The sequence below is a fragment of the Oncorhynchus keta genome, chromosome 2 (assembly GCF_023373465.1).
Source record: "Oncorhynchus keta strain PuntledgeMale-10-30-2019 chromosome 2, Oket_V2, whole genome shotgun sequence".
Lineage (NCBI taxonomy): Eukaryota > Metazoa > Chordata > Actinopteri > Salmoniformes > Salmonidae > Oncorhynchus > Oncorhynchus keta.
In genome coordinates this window covers 81,503,291-81,528,690 of record NC_068422.1, presented here as the reverse complement: position 1 = coordinate 81,528,690, position 25,400 = coordinate 81,503,291, and the positions used below count along the sequence as shown (strand labels likewise).

Below are 25,400 nucleotides of genomic sequence, written 5' to 3'. Positions count from 1 at the left end.
GGGAGGGAGGTAGAGGGTCGGAGCTGAAGGGGGTGTGGAGGAGAGGTAAGGAGCAAGCGAAAGGGGAGGGAGGTAGAGGGTCGGAGCTGAAGGGGGTGAGGAGGAGAGGTGAGGAGCGAGGGAAAGGGGAGGGGGAGGTAGAGGGTCGGAGCTGAAGGGGGTGAGGAGGAGAGGTAAGGAGCAAGCGAAAGGGGAGGGAGGTAGAGGGTCGGAGCTGAAGGGGGTGAGGAGGAGAGGTGAGGAGCGAGGGAAAGGGGAGGGAGGTAGAGGGTCGGAGCTGAAGGGGGTGTGGAGGAGAGGTGAGGAGCGAGGGAAAGGGGAGGGTGGTAGAGGGTCGGAGCTGAAGGGGGTGAGGAGGAGCGAGGGAAAGGGGAGGGAGGTAGAGGGTCGGAGCTGAAGGGGGTGAGGAGGAGAGGTGAGGAGCGAGGGAAAGGGGAGGGAGGTAGAGGGTCGGAGCTGAAGGGGGTGAGGAGGAGAGGTGAGGAGCAAGGGAAAGGGGAGGGTGGATTTAGGCATGGTGAAACATGCCACTCTCACTGTGAAGTTTGGCGGGCTACACTTCTGTTGGTGATATAGCGCCCAGCCCCAGCCCAACCTAGCCCCAGCCCTAGCCCCAACCCCAGCCCTAGCCCCAACCCAACCCAACCCATCCCTCAACACTTTTCAAAGGCTGTTTTAAATTTCTCCTTGTTTCATGTCACCCTCTTCTCCCTGGGCCCTGCCGGCCAGGCTGTTTTCTCTTCTAATACTGGATCAGTGGAACAGATGCCACAGAACCAAAATAAGCCTCTCTTTATTTAGACCTGAATCTGCAATGGTATCCAGCAGTTTTATATTTAGGTAACCTAGCAGGCAGCCTATGGTTGTGTTCCAAATGGCATTCTAGTCCCTACATAGCTACCTGCTTTCAACCATTTCCCTGGTAAAAAAGTAGTGCAATTACTGCACTATGTAGGGAATAGGGTGGCTTTTGGGACGCAGACATATATCCAGCAGCAGCAGTGCAGTGTGTTTCAGACATGTGACTGGTATTAATGTCAGCAGGTTTAATATGACTACTGACTGACGTGATCCATCAGATCTTATTGACCAGCTGGTCCCAGAGGATTTGAGGAGGTTAAGAAAGTGCAGAGACCACCCTCCTGTGGTATTTCACACCAACCATGGATTTGGTGGGGGATGTGAGGCGAGGAATGTGAAACAAGCAGGCAGAGGGTGCGTGTTTGTATCTCTGTGTGTGTGTCTGCATGTGCCTACTCTGCCTGTGTGTGTGTGTGTGTGTCTACTCTGCCTGTGTGTGTGTGTCTGCATGTGCCTACTCTGCCTGTGTGTGTGTGTGTGTGTGTGTGTGTGTGTGTGTGTGTGTGTGTGTGTGTGTGTGTGTGTGTCTACTCTGCCTGTGTGTGTGTGTGTGTGTGTGTCTACTCTGCCTGTGTCTACGTGTGTGTGTCTACTCTGCCTGTGTCTACGTGTGTGTGTCTACTCTGCCTGTGTGTGTGTGTGTGTCTACTCTGCCTGTGTCTACGTGTGTGTGTCTACTCTGCCTGTGTCTACGTGTGTGTGTCTACTCTGCCTGTGTCTACGTGTGTGTGTCTACTCTGCCTGTGTCTACGTGTGTGTGTCTACTCTGCCTGTGTGTGTGTGTGTCTACTCTGCCTGTGTCTACATGTGTGTGTCTACTCTGCCTGTGTCTACATGTGTGTGTCTACTCTGCCTGTGTCTACATGTGTGTGTCTACTCTGCCTGTGTCTACCTGTGTGTGTCTACTCTGCCTGTGTCTACATGTGTGTGTCTACTCTGCCTGTGTCTACCTGTGTGTGTCTACTCTGCCTGTGTCTACCTGTGTGTGTCTACTCTGCCTGTGTCTACATGTGTGTGTCTACTCTGCCTGTGTCTACATGTGTGTGTCTACTCTGCCTGTGTCTACCTGTGTGTGTCTACTCTGCCTGTGTGTGTGTGTGTGTGTGTCTACTCTGCCTGTGTCTACATGTGTGTGTCTACTCTGCCTGTGTGTGTGTGTGTGTGTCTACTCTGCCTGTGTCTACATGTGTGTGTCTACTCTGCCTGTGTCTACATGTGTGTGTCTACCTGTGTGTGTCTACTCTGCCTGTGTCTACATGTGTGTGTCTACCTGTGTGTGTCTACTCTGCCTGTGTCTACATGTGTGTGTCTACCTGTGTGTGTCTACTCTGCCTGTGTCTACATGTGTGTGTCTACTCTGCCTGTGTCTACATGTGTGTGTCTACTCTGCCTGTGTCTACATGTGTGTGTCTACTCTGCCTGTGTCTACCTGTGTGTGTCTACTCTGCCTGTGTCTACATGTGTGTGTCTACTCTGCCTGTGTCTACATGTGTGTGTCTACTCTGCCTGTGTCTACATGTGTGTGTCTACTCTGCCTGTGTCTACCTGTGTGTGTCTACTCTGCCTGTGTCTACATGTGTGTGTCTACTCTGTCTGTGTGTGTGTGTCTACTCTGCCTGTGTCTACATGTGTGTGTCTACTCTGCCTGTGTGTGTGTGTGTGTGTGTGTCTACTCTGCCTGTGTCTACATGTGTGTGTCTACTCTGCCTGTGTCTACATGTGTGTGTCTACTCTGCCTGTGTCTACGTGTGTGTGTCTACTCTGCCTGTGTCTACCTGTGTGTGTCTACTCTGCCTGTGTGTGTGTGTGTCTACTCTGCCTGTGTCTACATGTGTGTGTCTACTCTGCCTGTGTCTACGTGTGTGTGTCTACTCTGCCTGTGTGTGTGTGTGTGTCTACTCTGTCTGTGTCTACATGTGTGTGTCTACTCTGCCTGTGTCTACATGTGTGTGTCTACTCTGCCTGTGTCTACATGTGTGTGTCTACTCTGCCTGTGTGTGTGTGTGTGTCTACTCTGCCTGTGTCTACATGTGTGTGTCTACTCTGCCTGTGTCTACATGTGTGTGTCTACTCTGCCTGTGTCTACATGTGTGTGTCTACTCTGCCTGTGTGTGTGTGTGTGTCTACTCTGCCTGTGTCTACATGTGTGTGTCTACTCTGCCTGTGTCTACGTGTGTGTGTCTACTCTGCCTGTGTGTGTGTGTGTCTACTCTGCCTGTGTCTACATGTGTGTGTCTACTCTGCCTGTGTCTACATGTGTGTGTCTACTCTGCCTGTGTGTGTGTGTGTGTGTCTACTCTGCCTGTGTCTACATGTGTGTGTCTACTCTGCCTGTGTGTCACTCTGCCTGTGTCTACATGTGTGTGTCTACTCTGCCTGTGTGTGTGTGTGTCTACTCTGCCTGTGTCTACATGTGTGTGTCTACTCTGCCTGTGTCTACGTGTGTGTGTCTACTCTGCCTGTGTCTACCTGTGTGTGTGTCTTCTCTGCCTGTGTCTACCTGTGTGTGTCTACTCTGCCTGTGTGTGTGTGTGTCTACTCTGCCTGTGTCTACATGTGTGTGTCTACTCTGCCTGTGTCTACATGTGTGTGTCTACTCTGCCTGTGTCTACGTGTGTGTGTCTGCGTGTGTCTACTCTGTCTGTGTGTGTGTGTCTACTGCCTGTGTCTACATGTGTGTGTCTTCTGCCTGTGTCTACATGTGTGTGTGCCTGCGTGTGTCTACTCTGCCTGTGTCTACATGTGTGTGTCTACTCTGCCTGTGTCTACATGTGTGTGTCTACTCTGCCTGTGTCTACGTGTGTGTGTGTCTGCGTGTGTCTACTCTGCCTGTGTCTACGTGTGTGTGTCTGCCTGTGTCTACTCTGTATGTGTGTGTGTGTCTGCGTGTGTCTACTCTGTATGTGTGTGTGTGTCTTCTGCCTGTGTCTACATGTGTGTGTGTCTGCGTGTGTCTACTCTGCCTGTGTGTGTGTGTGTGTGTGTGTGTGTGTGTGTGTGTGTGTGTGTGTGTGTGTGTGTGTGTGTGTGTGTGTGTGTGTGTGTGTGTGTGTGTGTGTGTGTGTGTGTGTGTGTGTGTCTGGGTGTGTCTACTCTGCCTGTGTGTGTGTCTGTGTGTGTCTACTCTGCCTGTGTCTACGTGTGTGTGTCTACTCTGCCTGTGTCTACGTGTGTGTGTCTACTCTGCCTGTGTCTACATGTGTGTGTCTACTCTGCCTGTGTCTACGTGTGTGTGTCTACTCTGCCTGTGTCTACATGTGTGTGTCTACTCTGCCTGTGTCTACGTGTGTGTGTCTACTCTGCCTGTGTCTACGTGTGTGTGTCTACTCTGCCTGTGTCTACATGTGTGTGTCTACTCTGCCTGTGTCTACCTGTGTGTGTCTACTCTGCCTGTGTCTACGTGTGTGTGTCTACTCTGCCTGTGTGTGTGTGTGTGTGTCTACTCTGCCTGTGTCTACATGTGTGTGTCTACTCTGCCTGTGTCTACATGTGTGTGTCTACCTGTGTGTGTCTACTCTGCCTGTGTCTACATGTGTGTGTCTACCTGTGTGTGTCTACTCTGCCTGTGTCTACATGTGTGTGTCTACCTGTGTGTGTCTACTCTGCCTGTGTCTACATGTGTGTGTCTACTCTGCCTGTGTCTACATGTGTGTGTCTACTCTGCCTGTGTCTACATGTGTGTGTCTACTCTGCCTGTGTCTACCTGTGTGTGTCTACTCTGCCTGTGTCTACATGTGTGTGTCTACTCTGCCTGTGTCTACATGTGTGTGTCTACTCTGCCTGTGTCTACATGTGTGTGTCTACTCTGCCTGTGTCTACCTGTGTGTGTCTACTCTGCCTGTGTCTACTCTGCCTGTGTCTACATGTGTGTGTCTACTCTGCCTGTGTCTACCTGTGTGTGTCTACTCTGCCTGTGTGTGTGTGTGTGTGTGTGTGTGTCTACTCTGCCTGTGTCTACATGTGTGTGTCTACTCTGCCTGTGTGTGTGTGTGTGTGTGTGTCTACTCTGCCTGTGTCTACATGTGTGTGTCTACTCTGCCTGTGTGTGTGTGTGTGTGTGTCTACTCTGCCTGTGTCTACATGTGTGTGTCTACTCTGCCTGTGTCTACGTGTGTGTGTCTACTCTGCCTGTGTGTGTGTGTGTCTACTCTGCCTGTGTCTACATGTGTGTGTCTACTCTGCCTGTGTCTGTCTGTGTGTGTGTGTCTACTCTGCCTGTGTCTACATGTGTGTGTCTACTCTGCCTGTGTGTGTGTGTGTGTGTGTGTCTACTCTGCCTGTGTCTACATGTGTGTGTCTACTCTGCCTGTGTCTACATGTGTGTGTCTACTCTGCCTGTGTCTACGTGTGTGTGTCTACTCTGCCTGTGTCTACCTGTGTGTGTCTACTCTGCCTGTGTGTGTGTGTGTCTACTCTGCCTGTGTCTACATGTGTGTGTCTACTCTGCCTGTGTCTACGTGTGTGTGTCTACTCTGCCTGTGTGTGTGTGTGTCTACTCTGCCTGTGTCTACATGTGTGTGTCTACTCTGCCTGTGTCTACATGTGTGTGTCTACTCTGCCTGTGTCTACATGTGTGTGTCTACTCTGCCTGTGTGTGTGTGTGTCTACTCTGCCTGTGTCTACATGTGTGTGTCTACTCTGCCTGTGTCTACATGTGTGTGTCTACTCTGCCTGTGTCTACATGTGTGTGTCTACTCTGCCTGTGTGTGTGTGTGTCTACTCTGCCTGTGTCTACATGTGTGTGTCTACTCTGCCTGTGTCTACGTGTGTGTGTCTACTCTGCCTGTGTGTGTGTGTGTCTACTCTGCCTGTGTCTACATGTGTGTGTCTACTCTGCCTGTGTCTACATGTGTGTGTCTACTCTGCCTGTGTGTGTGTGTGTCTACTCTGCCTGTGTCTACATGTGTGTGTCTACTCTGCCTGTGTCTACATGTGTGTGTCTACTCTGCCTGTGTGTGTGTGTGTCTACTCTGCCTGTGTCTACATGTGTGTGTCTACTCTGCCTGTGTGTGTGTGTGTCTACTCTGCCTGTGTCTACATGTGTGTGTCTACTCTGCCTGTGTCTACATGTGTGTGTCTACTCTGCCTGTGTCTACCTGTGTGTGTGTCTACTCTGCCTGTGTCTACCTGTGTGTGTCTACTCTGCCTGTGTGTGTGTGTGTCTACTCTGCCTGTGTCTACATGTGTGTGTCTACTCTGCCTGTGTCTACATGTGTGTGTCTACTCTGCCTGTGTCTACGTGTGTGTGTCTGCGTGTGTCTACTCTGTCTGTGTGTGTGTGTCTACTGCCTGTGTCTACATGTGTGTGTCTTCTGCCTGTGTCTACATGTGTGTGTGCCTGCGTGTGTCTACTCTGCCTGTGTCTACATGTGTGTGTCTACTCTGCCTGTGTCTACATGTGTGTGTCTACTCTGCCTGTGTCTACGTGTGTGTGTGTCTGCGTGTGTCTACTCTGTCTGTGTGTGTGTGTCTTCTGCCTGTGTCTACATGTGTGTGTGTGTCTGCGTGTGTCTACTCTGCCTGTGTCTACGTGTGTGTGTCTGCCTGTGTCTACTCTGTATGTGTGTGTGTGTCTGCGTGTGTCTACTCTGTATGTGTGTGTGTGTCTTCTGCCTGTGTCTACATGTGTGTGTGTCTGCGTGTGTCTACTCTGCCTGTGTGTGTGTGTGTGTGTGTGTGTGTGTGTGTGTGTGTGTGTGTGTGTGTGTGTGTGTGTGTGTGTGTGTGTGTGTGTGTGTGTGTGTGTGTGTGTGTGTGTGTGTGTGTGTGTGTGTGTGTCTACTCTGCCTGTGTGTGTGTCTGGGTGTGTCTACTCAGCCTGTGTCTACGTGTGTGTGTCTACTCTGCCTGTGCCTACGTGTGTGTGTCTGCGTGTGTCTACTCTGCCTGAGCCTACGTGTGTGTGTGTGTGTGTGTGTCTGCGTGTGTCTACTCTGCCTGTGCCTACGTGTGTGTGTGTGTCTGTGTGTGTCTACTCTGCCTGTGCCTACGTGTGTGTGTGTGTGTGTGTGTGTGTGTGTGTGTGTGTGTGTGTGTGTGTGTGTGTGTGTGTGTGTGTGTGTGTGTGTGTGTGTGTGTGTGTGTGTGTGTGTCTGCGTGTGTCTACTCTGCCTGTGCCTACGTGTGTGTGTGTGTCTGTATGTTTTGCCTATTTGTCCTCCCATGTGTTATGTTTACATTACAGTTTACACATTACAGTATTTGGAAAGGTGTAGCCTTGCTATGATGTTGGGACTGAAAAACAGAAATGGCAAAGAAAATAGTTATTTTGGAAGTAGTTTTAAATGTCAGAGGTTGTTAGATTAGCCATCTCTGTCTTCTGTTTTTGTTCTGTTTAACCGTGTGGTGTTGACTCACTGGGAGTGCTGATGCAGGGCTTTTTCTACTCTACAGTCAGGCCCTAATCAGTTTTACCTGACGGATTATTTCATTTGGAGCAGCCCACATCTGCTGAGTGTGTTTGATAACATGATGGCTCGCTACCAGACCTGGGCATCGTGTTATAGACTAGAGACCGAGAAAGGCCTTGGTGTAGTAGGTCTTTACAGAAACTTCTACTCCAGACCTGGGCCTTGTGTTATAGACTAGAGACTGAGAGAGGACTTGGTGTAATAGGTCTTTACAGAAACTTCTACTCCAGACCTGGGCCTCGTGTTATAGACTAGAGACTGAGAGAGGCCTTGGTGTAGTAGGTCTTTACATAAACTTCTACTCCAGACCTGGGCCTCGTGTTATAGACTAGAGACTGAGAGAGGCCTTGGTGTAATAGGTCTTTACAGAAACTTCTACTCCAGACCTGGGCCTCGTGTTATAGACTAGAGACTGAGAGAGGCCTTGGTGTAGTAGGTCTTTACATAAACTTCTACTCCAGACCTGGGCCTCGTGTTATAGACTAGAGACTGAGAGAGGCCTTGGTGTAGTAGGTCTTTACAGAAACTTCTACTCCAGACCTGGGCCTCGTGTTATAGACTAGAGACTGAGAGAGGCCTTGGTGTAGTAGGTCTTTACAGAAACTTCTACTCCAGACCGGGGCCTCGTGTTATAGACTAGAGACTGAGAGAGGCCTTGGTGTAGTAGGTCTTTACAGAAACTTCTACTCCAGACCTGGGCCTCGTGTTATAGACAAGAGACCGAGAAAGGCCTTGGTGTAGTAGGTCTTTACAGAAACTTCTACTCCAGACCTGGGCCTTGTGTTATAGACTAGAGACTGAGAGAGGCCTTGGTGTAGTAGGTCTTTACAGAAACTTCTACTCCAGACCTGGGCCTTGTGTTATAGACTAGAGACTGAGAGAGGCCTTGGTGTAGTAGGTCTTTACAGAAACTTCTACTCCAGACCTGGGCCTCATGTTATAGACGAGAGACTGAGAGAGGCCTTGGTGTAGTAGGTCTTTACAGAAACTTCTACTCCAGACCTGGGCCTCGTGTTATAGACTAGAGACCGAGAAAGGCCTTGGTGTAGTGGGTCTTTACAGAAACTTCTACTCCAGACCTGGGCCTCGTGTTATAGACGAGAGAATGAGAGAGACCTTGGTGTAGTAGGTCTTTACAGAAACTTCTACTCCAGACCTGGGCCTCGTGTTATAGACGAGAGACTGAGAGAGGCCTTGGTGTAGTAGGTATTTACAGAAACTTCTACTCCAGACCTGGGCCTCATGTTATAGACTAGAGACCGAGAAAGGCCTTGGTGTAGTGGGTCTTTACAGAAACTTCTACTCCAGACCTGGGCCTCGTGTTATAGACGAGAGAATGAGAGAGACCTTGGTGTAGTAGGTCTTTACAGAAACTTCTACTCCAGACCTGGGCCTCATGTTATAGACGAGAGACTGAGAGAGGCCTTGGTGTAGTAGGTCTTTACAGAAACTTCTACTCCAGACCTGGGCCTCGTGTTATAGACTAGAGACTGAGAGAGGCCTTGGTGTAGTAGGTCTTTACAGAAACTTCTACTCCAGACCTGGGCCTCGTGTTATAGACTAGAGACCGAGAAAGGCCTTGGTGTAGTGGGTCTTTACAGAAACTTCTACTCCAGACCTGGGCCTCGTGTTATAGACGAGAGACTGAGAGAGACCTTGGTGTAGTAGGTCTTTACAGAAACTTTTACTCCAGACCTGGGCCTCGTGTTATAGACGAGAGACTGGGAGAGGCCTTGGTGTAGTAGGTCTTTACATAAACTTCTACTCCAGACCTGGGCCTCGTGTTATAGACTAGAGACTGAGAGAGGCCTTGGTGTAGTAGGTCTTTACAGAAACTTCTACTCCAGACCTGGGCCTCGTGTTATAGACTAGAGACCGAGAAAGGCCTTGGTGTAGTGGGTCTTTACAGAAACTTCTACTCCAGACCTGGGCCTCGTGTTATAGACGAGAGACTGAGAGAGGCCTTGGTGTAGTAGGTCTTTACATAAACTTCTACTCCAGACCTGGGCCTCGTGTTATAGACTAGAGACTGAGAGAGGCCTTGGTGTAGTAGGTCTTTACAGAAACTTCTACTCCAGACCTGGGCCTCGTGTTATAGACAAGAGACCGAGAAAGGCCTTGGTGTAGTAGGTCTTTACAGAAACTTTTACTCCAGACCTGGGCCTCGTGTTATAGACTAGAGACTGAGAGAGGCCTTGGTGTAGTAGGTCTTTACAGAAACTTCTACTCCAGACCTGGGCCTCATGTTATAGACTAGAGACCGAGAAAGGCCTTGGTGTAGTGGGTCTTTACAGAAACTTCTACTCCAGACCTGGGCCTCGTGTTATAGACGAGAGAATGAGAGAGACCTTGGTGTAGTAGGTCTTTACAGAAACTTTTACTCCAGACCTGGGCCTCGTGTTATAGACGAGAGACTGAGAGAGGCCTTGGTGTAGTAGGTCTTTACATAAACTTCTACTCCAGACCTGGGCCTCTTGTTATAGACTAGAGACTGAGAGAGGCCTTGGTGTAGTAGGTCTTTACAGAAACCTCTACTCCAGGATGAACTGCAGGTGTTCAAAGTATTTCATGTGAACAGAGTATTTTGTTTAGAGACGCGAAAAGCACCTCAGTACGAAACATGGTTTCACAAAACAATAACAATACTTGATTTCTGACCACGTTTTGTGCTGTAGTGCTCGTCACGTCCCTTCCTCTCTCTCTCTCTCTTTCACCCCCCTGCGCTCTCACAGTTTCACACCCACACAGAAACATAAAGTCTCTATATGCTGTCTGGAACACACATGGTGTGCTGTGAATAAACGTTACAACGCCACACACTCACAGATTTACACGCACACACACACTCACAGATTTACACTCACACACACACACACTCAGTCAGTCAGTCAGTCAGTCAGTCAGTCAGTCAGTCAGTACTCACTTCCATAATCCGCTTGCCATATCTATACAAGTAATAACAGACTGTAAAGCACCTCATAAAGCCATGCCTAATGACTTTGAGCTTTTTGAAAGTAGACTTTAAGGTTTTGTTTACAATCACAGGTAATTGTAATGATAATTACTAGTTAGCTAGACACATGCAGACACACACACATTGATGTATTTCATGTTGATGGGGTTCTCTAGGGATTGAGGATGACCCCATAATAGGGGGATATTATACAGGAAGTAATGTTGACCGTATAAACAACTTTCAGCACATCTAAATATATTCAATTGCCAAAATGAAGACAAGCTTTTTTGACATTTGGAGTTGCCGTCAGAGTCTGCACATCCATTGTCTCAGAGATTCGTTGTACTCTATTTCTTATGAGACTTTACCTTTCTGCTCGACTCACCTGGTACCCTACAAAGACTAACCCTGTAGGGACAATATTAATAGCACTATAACAGCTGTGTCTCTGTATTCAGGTAGGGTTAAATCAATGGTAGTTCTAAGAGACCATTATAGTGCACCTCTCTTCCTCTGTTTAAAAGCTCTGATGGACTAATCCATTACTAGGCTGGACTGTTCACCAACCCTGTCCGCTCAGCTGGGTGCCAATGTGTTGTGGATGCAACAGGCCCTATCCCTGACTCTGGCCTTGTATCGACGGGCAATATGGCACCACCTCTGAGGCTGATCGCCCGAAGTGTGTGTGTGTGTGTCACAGTGTGAGACAAGGATGTGACCTCGCACGCTTCGCCCCGGCCGTCCAAAAGCTTCTTAGCGTAGTCAGTGCAGGGTCAGGGAGGAGTCAGCTTGTCTCCTAGGTATCAGCCTGTAGCCTGTAGGTCCAACAGGAGCAGGCTTAGAGGGCACACACACTTCCAAGACATCCAGCTAGGAATGACTTTAGGGGGCTTTCCCTGTCACTTTAAGTTCTATCCTAAGCCTGTGTGTGCCCCTCTGCCAGGTGCTCTTTACTCCATTGTTCTAATGCATGCAATATCAAAATGCTTTGGTTTTTGTTCATTAAATCTGTGGCTGCATTTGATTAGTAAGCACCCAGTACTCCACAATGCATTGTGGAACTGGAAATTCTAACTGATACAAATTGTCCAGTACCACATCAACCTGAATTGGAAGTAGGCCTACTGCTCAGCTGTAATGTGTCTGCCGTGTGTTGAAAGGTTAAGAATCAAGTCCAAATGGAACAGAACAGGTCTAATCACCCATACTCTAAAGGTCTCCATGTGTTGCTGGTGCTTTCCTAGATGTGCCTGCCTGTATAAATAGGCGGAGCTGCAAAGCACAGAGGAGAGTGAACTAACCTGGTTGAGTTGAGCCTGGCAGGGCTGCAGTGGGCAGCTGCTGGGCCTGCTTTTTTTTTTTTTTTTGCCATCTACCCTGAAGATGAATTAACCAGCCAGACCAGACCAGCCGGGCCTTGTAACCTGTAACTAGGCCTATGATGAGCCAGGTCATCATAAACCCTGCCACCTTTCTCTCTCACACACACACACACACACACACACACACACACACACACACACACACACACACACACACACACACACACACACAAACACAAACACAAACACAAACACACAGAGGTTAGAGGTCAGGGAGAGGGGGTAGGTTTGGGTTCACTGCGTGAACAAAGCCCCTGACCAGCATCATCTTGCAGACTGTGTGTCCCGGCTACCTCAGCTCCCTACCCCTATTCAGAACACTGAGGCTTTATGCTCATTAGAACCCTGCTCCTGTCTTCAGCGTTATAGTAGTAGAGGTCTTTACCACCCTGTATGATACCCAGGGGACTCGTCTTCTCTCAAAGACCACTAAACATAACACATCGTCTCCACTGACTCTGTCTGACCCCAACAGGCCCCCATACCTCTATTCTGACCCCGCTGGGTCCCATCTATGTGTTTTAGTCAGAGAGAAAATAGTCTGAAAATTCAATAAAAACCAATGGAGTGGCTGATAGGATCTCTCCCCCCTAAGTGAGCACACACCACCACAGTCAAGCTTTCAGTTGGAGCTGGAAAGGAAAAGGATGTCCAATAATTGGTTTCAGAGAAAGTAAATATTTTGAAACCTAGCGGCATGTGATTTTTGGTGGTTGGTGTTTTTCTCAGGTATACTTGTTTCCATCCAGACCATAATTTCACTGTTTTGGCTGCTGTTGGTCTGTGGACTGCATAATGACAACTCCCACCCTCAAACCCCCCTCCTTTCTTTTCTCTTTTTTTTCTCCTTCCACACCTAACCTTTTTCTCTCTTTCCCCAAACGGTAACACCGGTGTGTGACGCAGGGTGGGGAGCAGGGGTAACCCTCCAGCTGCAGTGGAGCCAAGGGTTGGATGTGGCTTGGCTGGGTCGGGGAGGTGGTGGGTGGAAGTTGTGGTGGAGGGGGTGCCATCCTGCCGTCACGGCCCCTGCCAAGCACAACATTCCTAACAGTAGTGGGATTGTGTTGTCGGTGTTTTCTCTGTCCCTCTGAGGAGTGGATGGAGGGGAGGGCCTCTCACCTGCATGGCAGGCTGATGGCCATTTTGGCTCCTGAAAGAGCCAAGAAGGAGAGAGCAGCTGCACAGGCTGCCCAGGGCTCAGGTCAAGCTGGCACTGGCACCACAGCTGGATCAGGGTCATGGGCGTTGGTTGGCAATTTCACTGACAGGTTTAGTCTAGAACCCAAAACCGCAGCTTCACCAATAAAAGGTTCTTTAAAAGGTGCACGATAGACCACACAGAATGAGTTGAATATCATATACGTGGTGACTTGTTTTTCCAAGTTTGCACTCCATTCAGTAAAGTTGTAGCCATTTTGTTTCCGGCACTGTGGTGCACCAAAGAATGTCTTTCAAGATTTTTTTTTTCACTCCCTTTCCATTTCCATGTTCTTTCTCATTTCTCTCTCGTGTTTTGAAAATGTGTCTCCTCGTTTTTTGCTTGGTCTTTGTCTCGGAAAATACTGGGCTAAGATCTTAGATGGTGGTTCCTCTGCAGAAGGGATTTTGGAGGTATCTGTGCACATGCGGGTTGTGATCCCTGTTAAAACAGAGAGTAGACAAAGGGGAAATTATGAGGGTCTTTAGTTAGAGGAAGAGAACGTGTGTGTGTGTGTGTGTGTGTGTGTGTGTGTGTGTGTGTGTGTGTGTGTGTGTGTGTGTGTGTGTGTGTGTGTGTGTGTGTGTGTGTGTGTGTGTGTGTGTGTGTGTGTGTGTGTGTGTGTGTGTGTGTGTGTGTGTGTGTGTGTGTGTGTGTGTGTGTTGACCTGGTTGGAGGCCAAGTAGAGGGATCCAGATGAATCTCCAGAGATCCTGCCAGAAATTCCTGACTGACTGGGGTTTTCACTTGAATGTTTGAAGCTGACATTTAGGCTAGACTCCCTCCAGAAAAGAGAGAAGTGGCATTGGGAAGTAAAGGAAATGTGCAGATTGTCCTGGAAGTGCGATGCTCATATGGACTCTATCTACATACTCATGTTTTTTTCTCCCCCTTCCCTCCATATCTCTGCCTTGTCTCAGCTGATGGGCTACAACGAGAAGCCTGTCAACCTACAGATGTTCATCGGCACGGCAGACGACCGCTACCTCAGACCTCACGCCTTCTACCAGGTGCATCGGATCACTGGGAAAACGGTGGCCACCGCCAGCCAGGAGATCATCATTTCCAGCACCAAAGTTCTCGAGATTCCTCTGCTTCCCGAAAACAATATGTCTGCCAGGTGGGTGTCATGGTCGCTCAAGGATTACATTACTCAGTTGAATTATGAGTCCTACCTCCTAGCACAGAGGAAGACCTTGAAAGTGTAAAAATAACAGTTTATGATCAAACGGGATCGTAATATCCACAGACACACACATACATACATACATACATACATACATACATACATACATACATACATACATACATACATACATACATACATACATACATACATACATACATACATACATACATACATACATACACACATACATACATACATACATACATACATACATACATACATACATACATACATACATACATACATACATACATACACACAAAACCAACAGGAGGGTTAAGTTCAGCAGGATAATTTCCCACCAAGCAAAATATGCTTTCAATACACTTTATTACCTTATTTAGGGATCTACATTGACCAAAGTATACATTTAGGCTTTAATTTCAAAGGCTCTGGTTTTCCAAGATGTTTTGTCTTAGATTTGGTGTTTCCCTCATAGCTGTAGCATTAATAAATCATATTTACTGCATTTACACTTTGTAATTTGACTCAGATAGATATGCTTTCACAATATGATGGCAAAGGTTTATTATGGAATTCATTCAGCCTTTGCTTAATTGATACCCAATCGGGGGCTGTTGCTTAGCTCCCCTCCCTATCTCTCTTGCAGTATTGACTGTGCTGGCATCCTGAAGCTGCGCAACTCAGACATTGAGCTGCGGAAGGGGGAGACTGATATCGGGCGGAAGAACACGCGTGTGCGAGTGGTGTTTCGTGTTCACATTCCCCAGCCCAATGGGAAGGTTCTCTCTCTACAGGCTGCATCCATCCCTGTGGAGTGTTGTGAGTATCCAGATCCTGTTCACACACACACACACACACACACACACACACACACACACACACACACACACACACACACACACACACACACACACACACACACACATACATACAGCCCTTTTCTCTCTCTTTACCGCCCCCCCCACTCATATCTTTTCTCTGTCTCTCTCTCATATGTACATTGCTGCCTATGTAAACCCCTCTCCTCTCCTCTATCCTCCCAGCCCAGCGTTCGGCCCAGGAGCTTCCCCAGGTAGAGAAGGCCAGTCTGACCGGCTGTCTGGTCAGCGGGGGAGAGGAGATGGTCATCACAGGATCCAACTTCTTCCCCGAATCAAAGGTCATATTCCTGGAGAAGGGCCCTGGTAAGAGACTTGTACACACAGTGTCTCACACACAGGGGGAGATCCTTAGGGACATCCTTGCTGAGGAATATGATTGTTTTTCTTGATTATTTGTATTATATTGTATTTGACTTTATTTAGTAAATTGTGTATACAGTATGCAGGACTCCCTTGTAAAAGGGATGTTGGTCTCTATGGTGTCTCTAAAGTCAAATAAAATATTGTTGACCCACAAGCTGACTCAATTCACATGGTCGAACAGTCCAACGCACCAGGAGAGATCATTTTTAGTTTGTCGTCTTGCTACAATGGTTTTATATGAGATACAGTTGAAGTCGGAAGTTTACATACACTTAGGTTGGAGTCATTAAAACTCGTTTTTCAACCACTCCACAAATGTCTTGTTAACAAACTATAGTTTTGTCAAGTGGGTTAGGACATCTACTTTATACATGTGACACAAGTCATTTTTCCAACAATTGTTTGCCGACAGATTATTTCACTTACAATTTACTGAATCACAATTCCAGTGGGTCAGAAGTTTACGTACACTGTTGTACACTGTTGATTGTGTTATTGACATGCTAATTGACATAATTTGAGTCAATTGGAGGTGTACCTGTGGATGTATTTCAAGGCCTACCTTCAAACTCAGTGCCTCTTTGCTTGACATCATGGGCAAATAAAAATAAATCAGGAAAGACCTCAGAAAAAGAATTGTAGACCTCCACAAGTCTGGTTCATCCTTGGGAGCAATTTCCAAATGCCTGAAGGTACTACGTTCATCTGTACAAACAATAGTACGTAAGTATAAACACCATGTGACCATGCAGCTGTCATACCGCTCAAGAAGGAGACGTGTTTTGTATCCTAGAGATGAACGTACTTTGGTGTGAAAAGTGCAAATCAATCCCAGAACAACAGCAAAGGACCTTGTGAAGAAGCTGGAGGGAACAGGTACAAAAGTATCTATATCCACAGTAAAATGAGTCCTATATCGACATAACCTGAAAGTCCACTCAGCAAGGAAGAAGCCACTGCTCCAAAACCGCCACAAATAAGCCAGACTACGGTTTGCAACTGCACATGGGGACAAATATCGTACTTTTTGGAGAAATGTCCTCTGGTCTGATGAAACAAAAATAGAACTGTTTGGCCATAATGACCATCGTTGTGTTTGGAGGAAAAAGGGGAAGGCTTGCAAGCCGAAGAACACCATCCCAACCGTGAAGCATGGGGATGGCAGCATCATGTTGTGGGGGTGCTTTGCTGCAGGAGGGACTGGTGCACTTCACCAAATAGATGGCATCATGAGAGAGGAAAATTAGGTGGATATGTTGAAGCAACATCTCAAGACATCAGTCAGGAAGTTAAAGCTTGGTCGCAAATGTGTTTTCCAAATGGACAATGGCCCCAAGTATACTTCCAAAGTTGTGGCAAAATGGCTTAAGGACAACAAAGTCAAGGTATTGGAGTGGCCATCACAACGCCCTGACCTCAATCCAATAGAAAATGTGTGGGCAGAACTGAAAAGGCGTGTGTGAGTAAGGATGCCTACAAACCTGACCCAGTTAGACCAGCTCTCTCAGGAGGAATGGACCACAAATCACCCACCTTATTGTGGGAAGCTTGTGGAAGGCTACCCGAAACGTTTGACCCAAGTTAAACAATTTAAAAGCAATGCTACCAAATACTAATTGAGTGTATGTAAACTTCTGACCCACTGGGAATGTGATGAAAGAAATAAAAGCTGAAAGAAATAATTGTCTCTACTATTATTCTGACATTTCACATTCTTTAAGTAAAGTGGTGATCCTAACTGACCGAAGACACAGAATTTTTACAAGGATTAAATGTCAGGAATTGTGAAAAACTGAGTTTAAATGTATTTGGCTACGGTCTATGTAAACTTCTGACTCCAAGTGTATATAATACTGTTTGGTTCATCCAAATTAAACACCTTAGAATATCCACAGTAGCAAATACTCTGTAGTTTGGATCCAGTGAGTTGATCCAAGATCTGGGTTGCTTTAGGTACTGTACTTCCAGCTTAACTAAAATCAAATCAAAATGTATTGGTCACATACACATGGTTAGCAGATGCTATTGCGAGTGTAGCGAAATGTTTGTGCTTCTAGTTCCGACCATGCAGTAATATCTAACAAGTAATCTATCAATTTCACAACAACTACCTTATACACACAAGTGTAAAGGAATGAATAAGAATATGTACATATAAATATATGGATGAGCGATGGTCGAACGGCATAGGCAAGATGCAGTAGATGGTATAGAGTACAGTATATACATATGAGATGAGTAATGTAGGGTATGTAAACATTATATAAAGTGGCATTGTTTAAAGTGACTAGTGATACATTTATTACATCCCGTTTTTAATTATTAAAGTGGCAAGAGATTTGAGTCAGTATGTTGGCAGCAGCCACTCAATGGTAGTGATGGCTGTTTAACAGTCTGGTGGCCTTGAGATAGAAGCTGTTTTTCAGTCTCTCTGTCCCAGCTTTGATGCACCTGCACTGACCTCGCCTTCTGGATGATAGTGGGGTGAACAGGCAGTGGTTCGGGTGGTTGTTGTCCTTGATGATCTTTATGGCCTTCCTGTAACATCGGGTGGTGTAGGTGTCCTGGAGGGCATGTAGTTTGCCCCCGGTGATGCATTGTGCAGACCTCACTACCCTCTGAAGAGTCTTACGGTTGTGGGTGGAGCAGTTGCTGTACCAGGTGATGATACAGCCTGACAGGATGCTCTCGACTGTGCATCTGTAAAAGTTTGTGTGTTTTTGGTGACAAGCCACATTTCTTCAGCCTCCTGAGGAGGCGCTGTTGCAACAACATAGCCATTGTTGTGTAGAAAACAGCTGGAGTGTAAGGGCCCTTCTCAACATCCTCTAGATAGAACGTCACCATCACCAATCACCTCTTTCAACACAGAGTTCAAACAGGTTCCAATGGCTGATTTACTGACTGCGGAGGAAGAGTCAGACCCAACTAGATAGAAACACCTGGAAAAAGAACAGTCCCATGCCTCCTACAGCCCTGGGGTGCGTTCCACACCATGCCGCTATCCCGCCCACTAGCACTGCTCTACTATTTAAGGCACATCTTTTTCTGTCATCCATGGAATGTTACTACTGAGTTATGAGTTATAATACACACAAATCTCAAGAGCAAGAGCCACTAAAAATTGATCTCAGTCTCTTTTTCTGATCTTATCTGTCCGTCCCAAGAGAAAGATGGGTAGCATATCTGACTACTGCTACTGACTGACACACAGTTTATCACACACTCACACAGTACAATCTACTGCTTACACCTGACTCCTCAGTCTCTCTCTAGTCCTTATCAGTGTTAATATTTAGCCCTGCCCTGACCTGTTTAGTGTATTAACTTAAGAAGAGAGCGTCTCTGAGTGTGGTCGGTCCTTCTGCTCATACTGTACATTAATCGCTTGGGTTGAACTTTACTTACTACAACCCACTATTTAGACTCTCCCTCCTCTAACTCTTTCAGTAATAAAACACAAGTATGGGCGGGCTCCAGGATGGAAACTGTGAAAGGGTGCACAGTGTTCTGTGAACCAGTCCCTGCCTGCCCACCATAGCTTTGTGAAAGAGGCCAAACTGAATCAAGTTCAAACACGGAGGAGAGTCAAGGGGGCTGTTACTTATTGACTAAGATACATTATTTTGAGAAATTGAGTGGAAACCTTTACCCTAGGAGTGGAGTGGAGGAAACTTGGGCCCTGCAGACATGATGTCTCATCATGGGGGAAAGAGAGAGATAATGATGATCTGGTTTGTGTAAATTGTCCCTCATCAAGGCTAATCCAGACGCTTATTGCAGAACATGCCTGATTGGAGCGAGCGGATGGAGGGATGGAATAAAGAGAGGAGAGGAAGAGAGTAGTAATGACTCCTTCTCCTTCCATAAACCGAGTACAACAGTGGAATCACGTTGAGTGTGAAAGACAAGTTTATTGTGGTTAGTTAGTTAATGTATAGTCTGTTACCTGCGGGGGGTAGGGTGGGGACTTCATGCGGGGGTTGGTGGATGGAGTCTTCCTGGGGGGATAGGGTGGGGTCTTCCTGGGGGGATAGGATGGGGTCTTCCTGTGGGGGGTAGGATGGGGTCTTCCTGGGGGGAAAGGATGGGGTCTTCCTGAGGCATACATACAAATAAATGCAGTGGCGGCACGCCGCTCCTAAATGCACAGAGGAAGAGAGGAGGGTTGGGTAACAGGAATCCCTAGCTCCAGGCACCAGTTGATAACAAGTTCTACATTACAGTTTATGGAATCTCTACTGGACTCTCTACTGGACTTGTTCAATTCCCATTTTTAAAGATGATAAATGTAACTTTGAATAGAAACGTTTGCTAAATTACCATATTATGTTTTTATTACAAGCAGTAATTGAGTTATTTTAGTGAGTTGGTTGTGTGTCCATCCAGTTTACCAGTTCTTTGTTGGCTGCCATGCAGATAGTGAGAGAGGTAGTTGAGAAAGGGGAGCCATAATGATGCAGGCAGGCGACTCTGGTCCATCTGGCTACAGCAGGTCTGTCAGTGTGAGGTCTGGTCTTTGGCTCGTTCGCTCATCACCTCCTAATGCTAGGAAAAGCAGAAAGGTCCTTTCCCTCTGTCCAGATGAAACAGGATCACATCCATTGGCTTCATGCTGACTTCTATCACTTTATTACCTGCTCTGGGGGAGGGAGTGAGCAGCTTGGCTCAGAGGAAGGAGAATATGAAAGTGCATCATTATTATTATTCTGAGGGGAAAAACATATTATTTGACCAGAGTGAACCTCATCAAACAGGAAAAGGACCCGTAGATGGAATGACTGACTCTACTGACTGACGCTACTGACAGAGTATTTTGGCCTACTGACTCTACTGTCTTACTGACTGACTGTACTGTACTGACTATACTGGCGTACTGGCTTACTGACTGACTGTACTCTACTGACTCTACTGGGTTACTGGCTCTACTGTACTGTACTCACTATACTGACTGACTGACTGCCCTACTGACTCTACTGGCTTACTGACTGACTGTACTCTACTGACTACTGGCTTACTGACTGACTGTACTGTACTCACTATACTGGCTCTACTGGCTTACTGGTTCTACTGGCTTACTGACTACCCTACTGACTACTGGCTTACTGACTGACTGTACTCTACTGGCTTACTGGCTCTACTGTACTGTACTCACTATACTGGCTCTACTGGCTTACTGACTCTACTGGCTTACTGACTGACTGTACTGTACTGACTATACTGGATTACTTACTGACTACTCTACTGACTCTACTGGCTTACTGACTGATTGTACTGTACTGACTTACTGTACTCTACTGGCTTACTGACTGACTGACTGTACTGTACTGACTACTGGCGTACTGGCTTACTGACTGACTGTACACTACTGACTTAATGACTCTACTGTACTGTTCTCACTACACTGGCTCTACTGGCTTACTGACTCTACTGGCTTACTGACTACTGTACTGACTACTGACTATACTGGCGTACTGACTCTACTGTACTTACTATACTGGCTTACTGGCTCTACTGGCTTACTGACTGACTGTACTGTACTGACTATACTGGCGTACTGACTCTACTGTACTTACTATACTGGCTTACTGGCTCTACTGGCTTACTGACTGACTGTACTGTACTGACTATACTGGCGTACTGACTCTACTGTACTTACTATACTGGCTTACTGGCTCTACTGGCTTACTGACTGACGACTCTACTGGCTTGCTGACTGACTGTACTGTACTGACAATACTGGCTTACTGACTGTACTCTACTGGCTTGCTGACTGACTGTTCTCTACTGACTCTACTGGCTTACTGACTGACTGTACTCGACCTACTCTACTGGCTTACTGACTGTACTGTACTGACTACTGGCTTACTGACTGTACTGTACTGACTATACTACCTTACTGACTGTACTCTACTGGCTTACTGACTGACTACTATACTGACTCTACTGGCTTACTGACTGTACTCTACTGGCTTACTGACTGACTGTACTGTACTGACTCTACTGGCTTACTGACTGTACTCTACTGGCTTACTGACTGACTGTACTGCACTGACTATACTGGCTTACTGACTGTACTCTACTGGCTTACTGACTGACTGTACTGACTCTACTGGCTTACTGACTCTACTGGCTTACTGACTGACTGTACTCCACTGACTCCCTGACTGACTGTACTGTACTGATTATACTGGCTTACTGACTCTACTGTACTGACAGACTACTGATTGACTCTACTGACTGACTCTACTGTAAGACTACTGTAGGGCCTTGATGAGGGCAGAAGGCGAGTGGAGAATGATGTAAAGAAAAACTGTGGTTGAATTGAAATTGCATTTAACCCACCAGGCATCAGTGTTTTTCCTTTCTTCCTTACAAAAGGTCTACAAGCTACAGTTATTCTAGCTGTCTGAATAGCCCTCATTGTTTTGGTAGATATCATAACACATGGATGTGTTTTTAACTCTCTGAGAGAGGGGTGTATATAGAACATGTTTTTTCTCTGAGAGTGAGGGGTGGATGGATGTGTTTTCTCTTCGTCATCAGGTTGGAGCTTGTTTAGTGGTGGGCGGAGGATGGTGGCAGTACATGTGGGGCCCTCTCCCTCCTCTCTCCTGCCTATTGAATGTCAACATGTGCTGCAGAAATACGCTCAGTATGCTGAAGTCAGACAGAGCTAAGGAACCCAAGGTCATTATTCAGGCATTACCAGAAAGCTGACTCAGATACCTAGAGGAGTAGCTAGAGCCCCCCTTTCACAAAAAGAGAAGGAACCTTCCAGTAGAGATACAATAGCCTAAAGTGGCTTATGTCATAAACCTGTTCTGTTTCATTCTGTGGGATGGTGGACTCTCCACTGAGCTCTATAGAAGAGTCTAAGGCACCACAGGATTACTGGGGCAAAGACTGTCATCTGCCTCTGTTAGGATGAGATCAAGGGTCTTCCTAACTAAAGTAGTATGTTATCTCTCTGAACAGTTATCAGTTAAGAGGAGATCAGAGAAGGGCCATCTACTATAGATGGCTATTAGAAGGGGAAGCGTTTGGAAAGAAAAAGCAGAATACTGTAGATGTACAGGACTTGGCCTATAACTACAGTACAGCTATACGATCCCATTGTAAAGATGGGGAGTCTTTCAGCAGGCATTAGGGCAGATTGTTTTGGGGAAGCGGAGAAGTAACACAGGTACAGTCAGATGTAATCAGATCCATATGTTATGAACAGCATGAAACAGACCCATTTTCAATTGCAAGTTAGTGTGGCATCATGCCATAAAAAAAAGTTGTAGCTACTTACTACTGTACGTGACTGCAGTAGTTGTGCAGTAGTAACTGAATACATATCTGATTTAGTAGTTGTGATGATCGTGACCTCCTTAAACGCAGCAGCCCGTTATAATTCTCTCAACTGTTTTTCTGAATGGCTGGATGCCTAAGATGTCTGGCCAGATCATTAGATCTGTAGGAGGAAAACTGGAAAATAAGGGGATGTTTCCTTTCCTAAGCCAGCCAGAACTCTGGCAGCCTAGCGTGTGGTGGACCGACCGGCGGAGGGAGGAGGGGATTTTAAATAAATATAGTTATTCCACTCGTCTCTCCATAATGTTAACCAGGCAAGACAAACAGCAGGATATTTAGACTTTGATTACTTTTTAATAGCTGTAAAAATACTCTCCACAGAGTTTTTGTGTCCATAAAGATGACATCATTGAGATGGTTCTGGTCCCCCAGCCAAAACCAATTGAAATCCCTCTGCTTTCCGAAGTTTTTCTGTGGTTCATATTGAGCCATATCTGCTGGGGCAGGGAGTCTTACACTGACTGTAACGGAGAGGAGAGGAGGACCAAAATGCAGCGTGGTTAGTGTTCAACATGTTTAATATAGACGATAAACGAGAACACTACAAAATACAAAACAACAAATGTGAAAACCAAAACAGTCCTATCTGGTGCAATGACACAAAGACAGAAGACAACCACCCACAAAGTACCCACAGAATATGGCTGCCTAAATATGGTTCCCAATCAGAGACAACGATAGACAGCTGCCTCTAATTGAGAACCAATCTAGGCAACCATAGACATACAAAAAACCCTAGACCAGACAAAACACATAAATCCCCCATGTCACACTCTGACCTAACCAAAATAATCAAGAAAACAAAGATAACTAAGGCCAGGGCGTGAAACTGACATGATGATCATTAGGAAAATAGACCGTAACCCAGAAGATACATTCCAAAATATTATACAAGACTTAAAGATTGGTCTGAAATATAGTGCAATGATCATAGATTGTCTTCATAATTAGGTTCTTTGGCCAGAGTGTATTGCATGTCAGGTGCATTGAGCTACTTGACTTATTCAACTCAGCATTACTGTATGATCTTTAGATTTAATGGTCTTGGTTTTCTATTTTAAAACTATTTGACAGATACTATAATTCACTTCCTCCCAGATTCACATTGATATAGGAATTAATCCAAGAGCTGGCAATTCAATTAGGGGAGGATTTGATGGAGTCCTTTGTGTCAAATTTGTCTGTTGACTCCATCTGTTTGTGGAGGAGGAGGAGGTGGGTTGACTCTATGCTGAATCCCTATGGGTGCCATTCTGCCATTTATTCATTAATTCACACATAATTTGAAAAGCAGACTAAGAGCCGAATGCATTGTCTCTCGCCAGGCCCAGCCTGGAGTGGGAATGCTGTGGTCTTGCCGTCTGTCAAAATGGAGTCCTACAATGTGTTTTACTCATCTGTCATGTCTTCTCTCTCTCTTTTTGTCTTTTTAGATGGACGACCCCAGTGGGAAGTGGAGGCGAAAATCATCCGTGAGAAAAGTCAAGGAGTAAGTAAAACACAAGCTTTCTACACCTCTCTGTAGCTTAGCTGTCACAAACATGATGTATATTATACTGTATCATTAGGCTATATTTTTACAGCTGTTATATTGATGTAGCATTATTCATTCATTATTACTAAAGTATCCTGACTAATGTGAATGTCTGTGAAAAGTGAAAACGTTGACTGTGTTGGATCCTTCTCCCAGTCGAGCGTCGTAGTGGAGGTCCCTCCCTACCACAGTAAGACCGTGACCTCGGCTGTTCAGGTGCAGTTCTACGTGTGTAACGGCAAACGGAAAAGGAGCCAATCACAACGCTTCACTTACCTGTCAGGTAGGAGGATCTACATTCTACACTAGAGGTCGACCGATTATGATTTTTCAATGCCGATACCAATACCATCGCTCAGTCAGATACTTAGATACGTGTCTGCTCAGTCAGATACTTAGATACGTGTCTGCTCAGTCAGATACTTAGATACGTGTCTGCTCAGTCAGATACTTAGATACGTGTCTGCTCAGTCAGATTATATGCAACGCAGGACACGCTAGATAATATCTAGTAATATCATCAACCATGTGTAGTTAACTAGTGATTATGATTGATTGTTTTTTTATAAGATAAGTTTAATGCTAGCTAGCAACTTACCTTGGCTTACTGCATTCGCGTAACAGGCAGTCTCCTTGTGGAGTGCAACGAGAGAGAGGCAGGTCGTTATTGCGTTGGACTAGTTAACTGTAAGGTTGCAAGATTGGATCCCCCAAACTGACAAGGTGAAAATCTGCCGTTCTGCCCCTGAACGAGACAGTTAACTCACCGTTCCTAGGCCGTCTTGGAAAAGAATGCGTTCTTAACTGACTTGCCTACTTAAATAAAGGTCTACAAAAATCGGCAAATCGGCGCCCAAAAATACAGATTTCCGATTGTTATGAAAACTTGAAATCGGCCCGAATTAATTGGCCATTCCGATTAATCGCTCGACCTCTATTCTACACCAATCATAGTGCTTGAATCGGAAGTCTTTAGAATCACTGGCGGTTGTGTTCCACTGCAGATGATTAGATCTGGCAACACGTGGTGTTTAGCTAACATCTCATCAACCACATTTATATGATGTAGCAGTTGTGTGGTATGTGTGGCAGTTGGAGTGTTCTAAAGACATACTGGAACAGGATCATGTGGAGTCACGTTGAAACCTGCTTGTCACTCCTCTGTTGACCTCTCAGGGGGATTGACAGAAAGCAGATACAGCCATGGAAAGCAGCAGCACATGCATACAAACATACACACACTGCCGAGGTTCCTGCTTTTGGGCTTAGCTAACTAACCCGGTTTTGGAGAGCTTGGAAC

The 25,400-nt window shown here is 46.3% G+C and overlaps 1 protein-coding gene and 1 long non-coding RNA gene across 4 annotated transcripts in view; one reads left to right on the top strand and one right to left on the bottom strand.

The window, feature by feature from the left end:
* Positions 1-25,400, top strand: part of LOC127913234 (nuclear factor of activated T-cells, cytoplasmic 3-like) — a 103,895-nt gene that overhangs the window by 54,921 nt on the left and 23,574 nt on the right. For 2 of the 3 annotated variants that reach the window (XM_052485060.1, XM_052485064.1), the window contains exons 4-8: positions 13,731-13,930; positions 14,586-14,782; positions 15,007-15,147; positions 24,000-24,055; positions 24,257-24,383. In XM_052485060.1, the coding sequence (XP_052341020.1) occupies positions 13,731-13,930; positions 14,586-14,782; positions 15,007-15,147; positions 24,000-24,055; positions 24,257-24,383 (721 nt within the window). The remainder of the gene's footprint in view (positions 1-13,730; positions 13,931-14,585; positions 14,783-15,006; positions 15,148-23,999; positions 24,056-24,256; positions 24,384-25,400) is intronic. The other variant, XM_052485061.1, reaches the window with a different exon arrangement.
* Positions 6,644-8,242, bottom strand: LOC127913235 (uncharacterized). The gene is made up of 3 exons (XR_008085353.1): positions 8,043-8,242; positions 7,658-7,734; positions 6,644-7,580 (listed from the first exon to the last, which is right to left on the bottom strand). It is a non-coding gene; the product is annotated as an uncharacterized LOC127913235 (long non-coding RNA).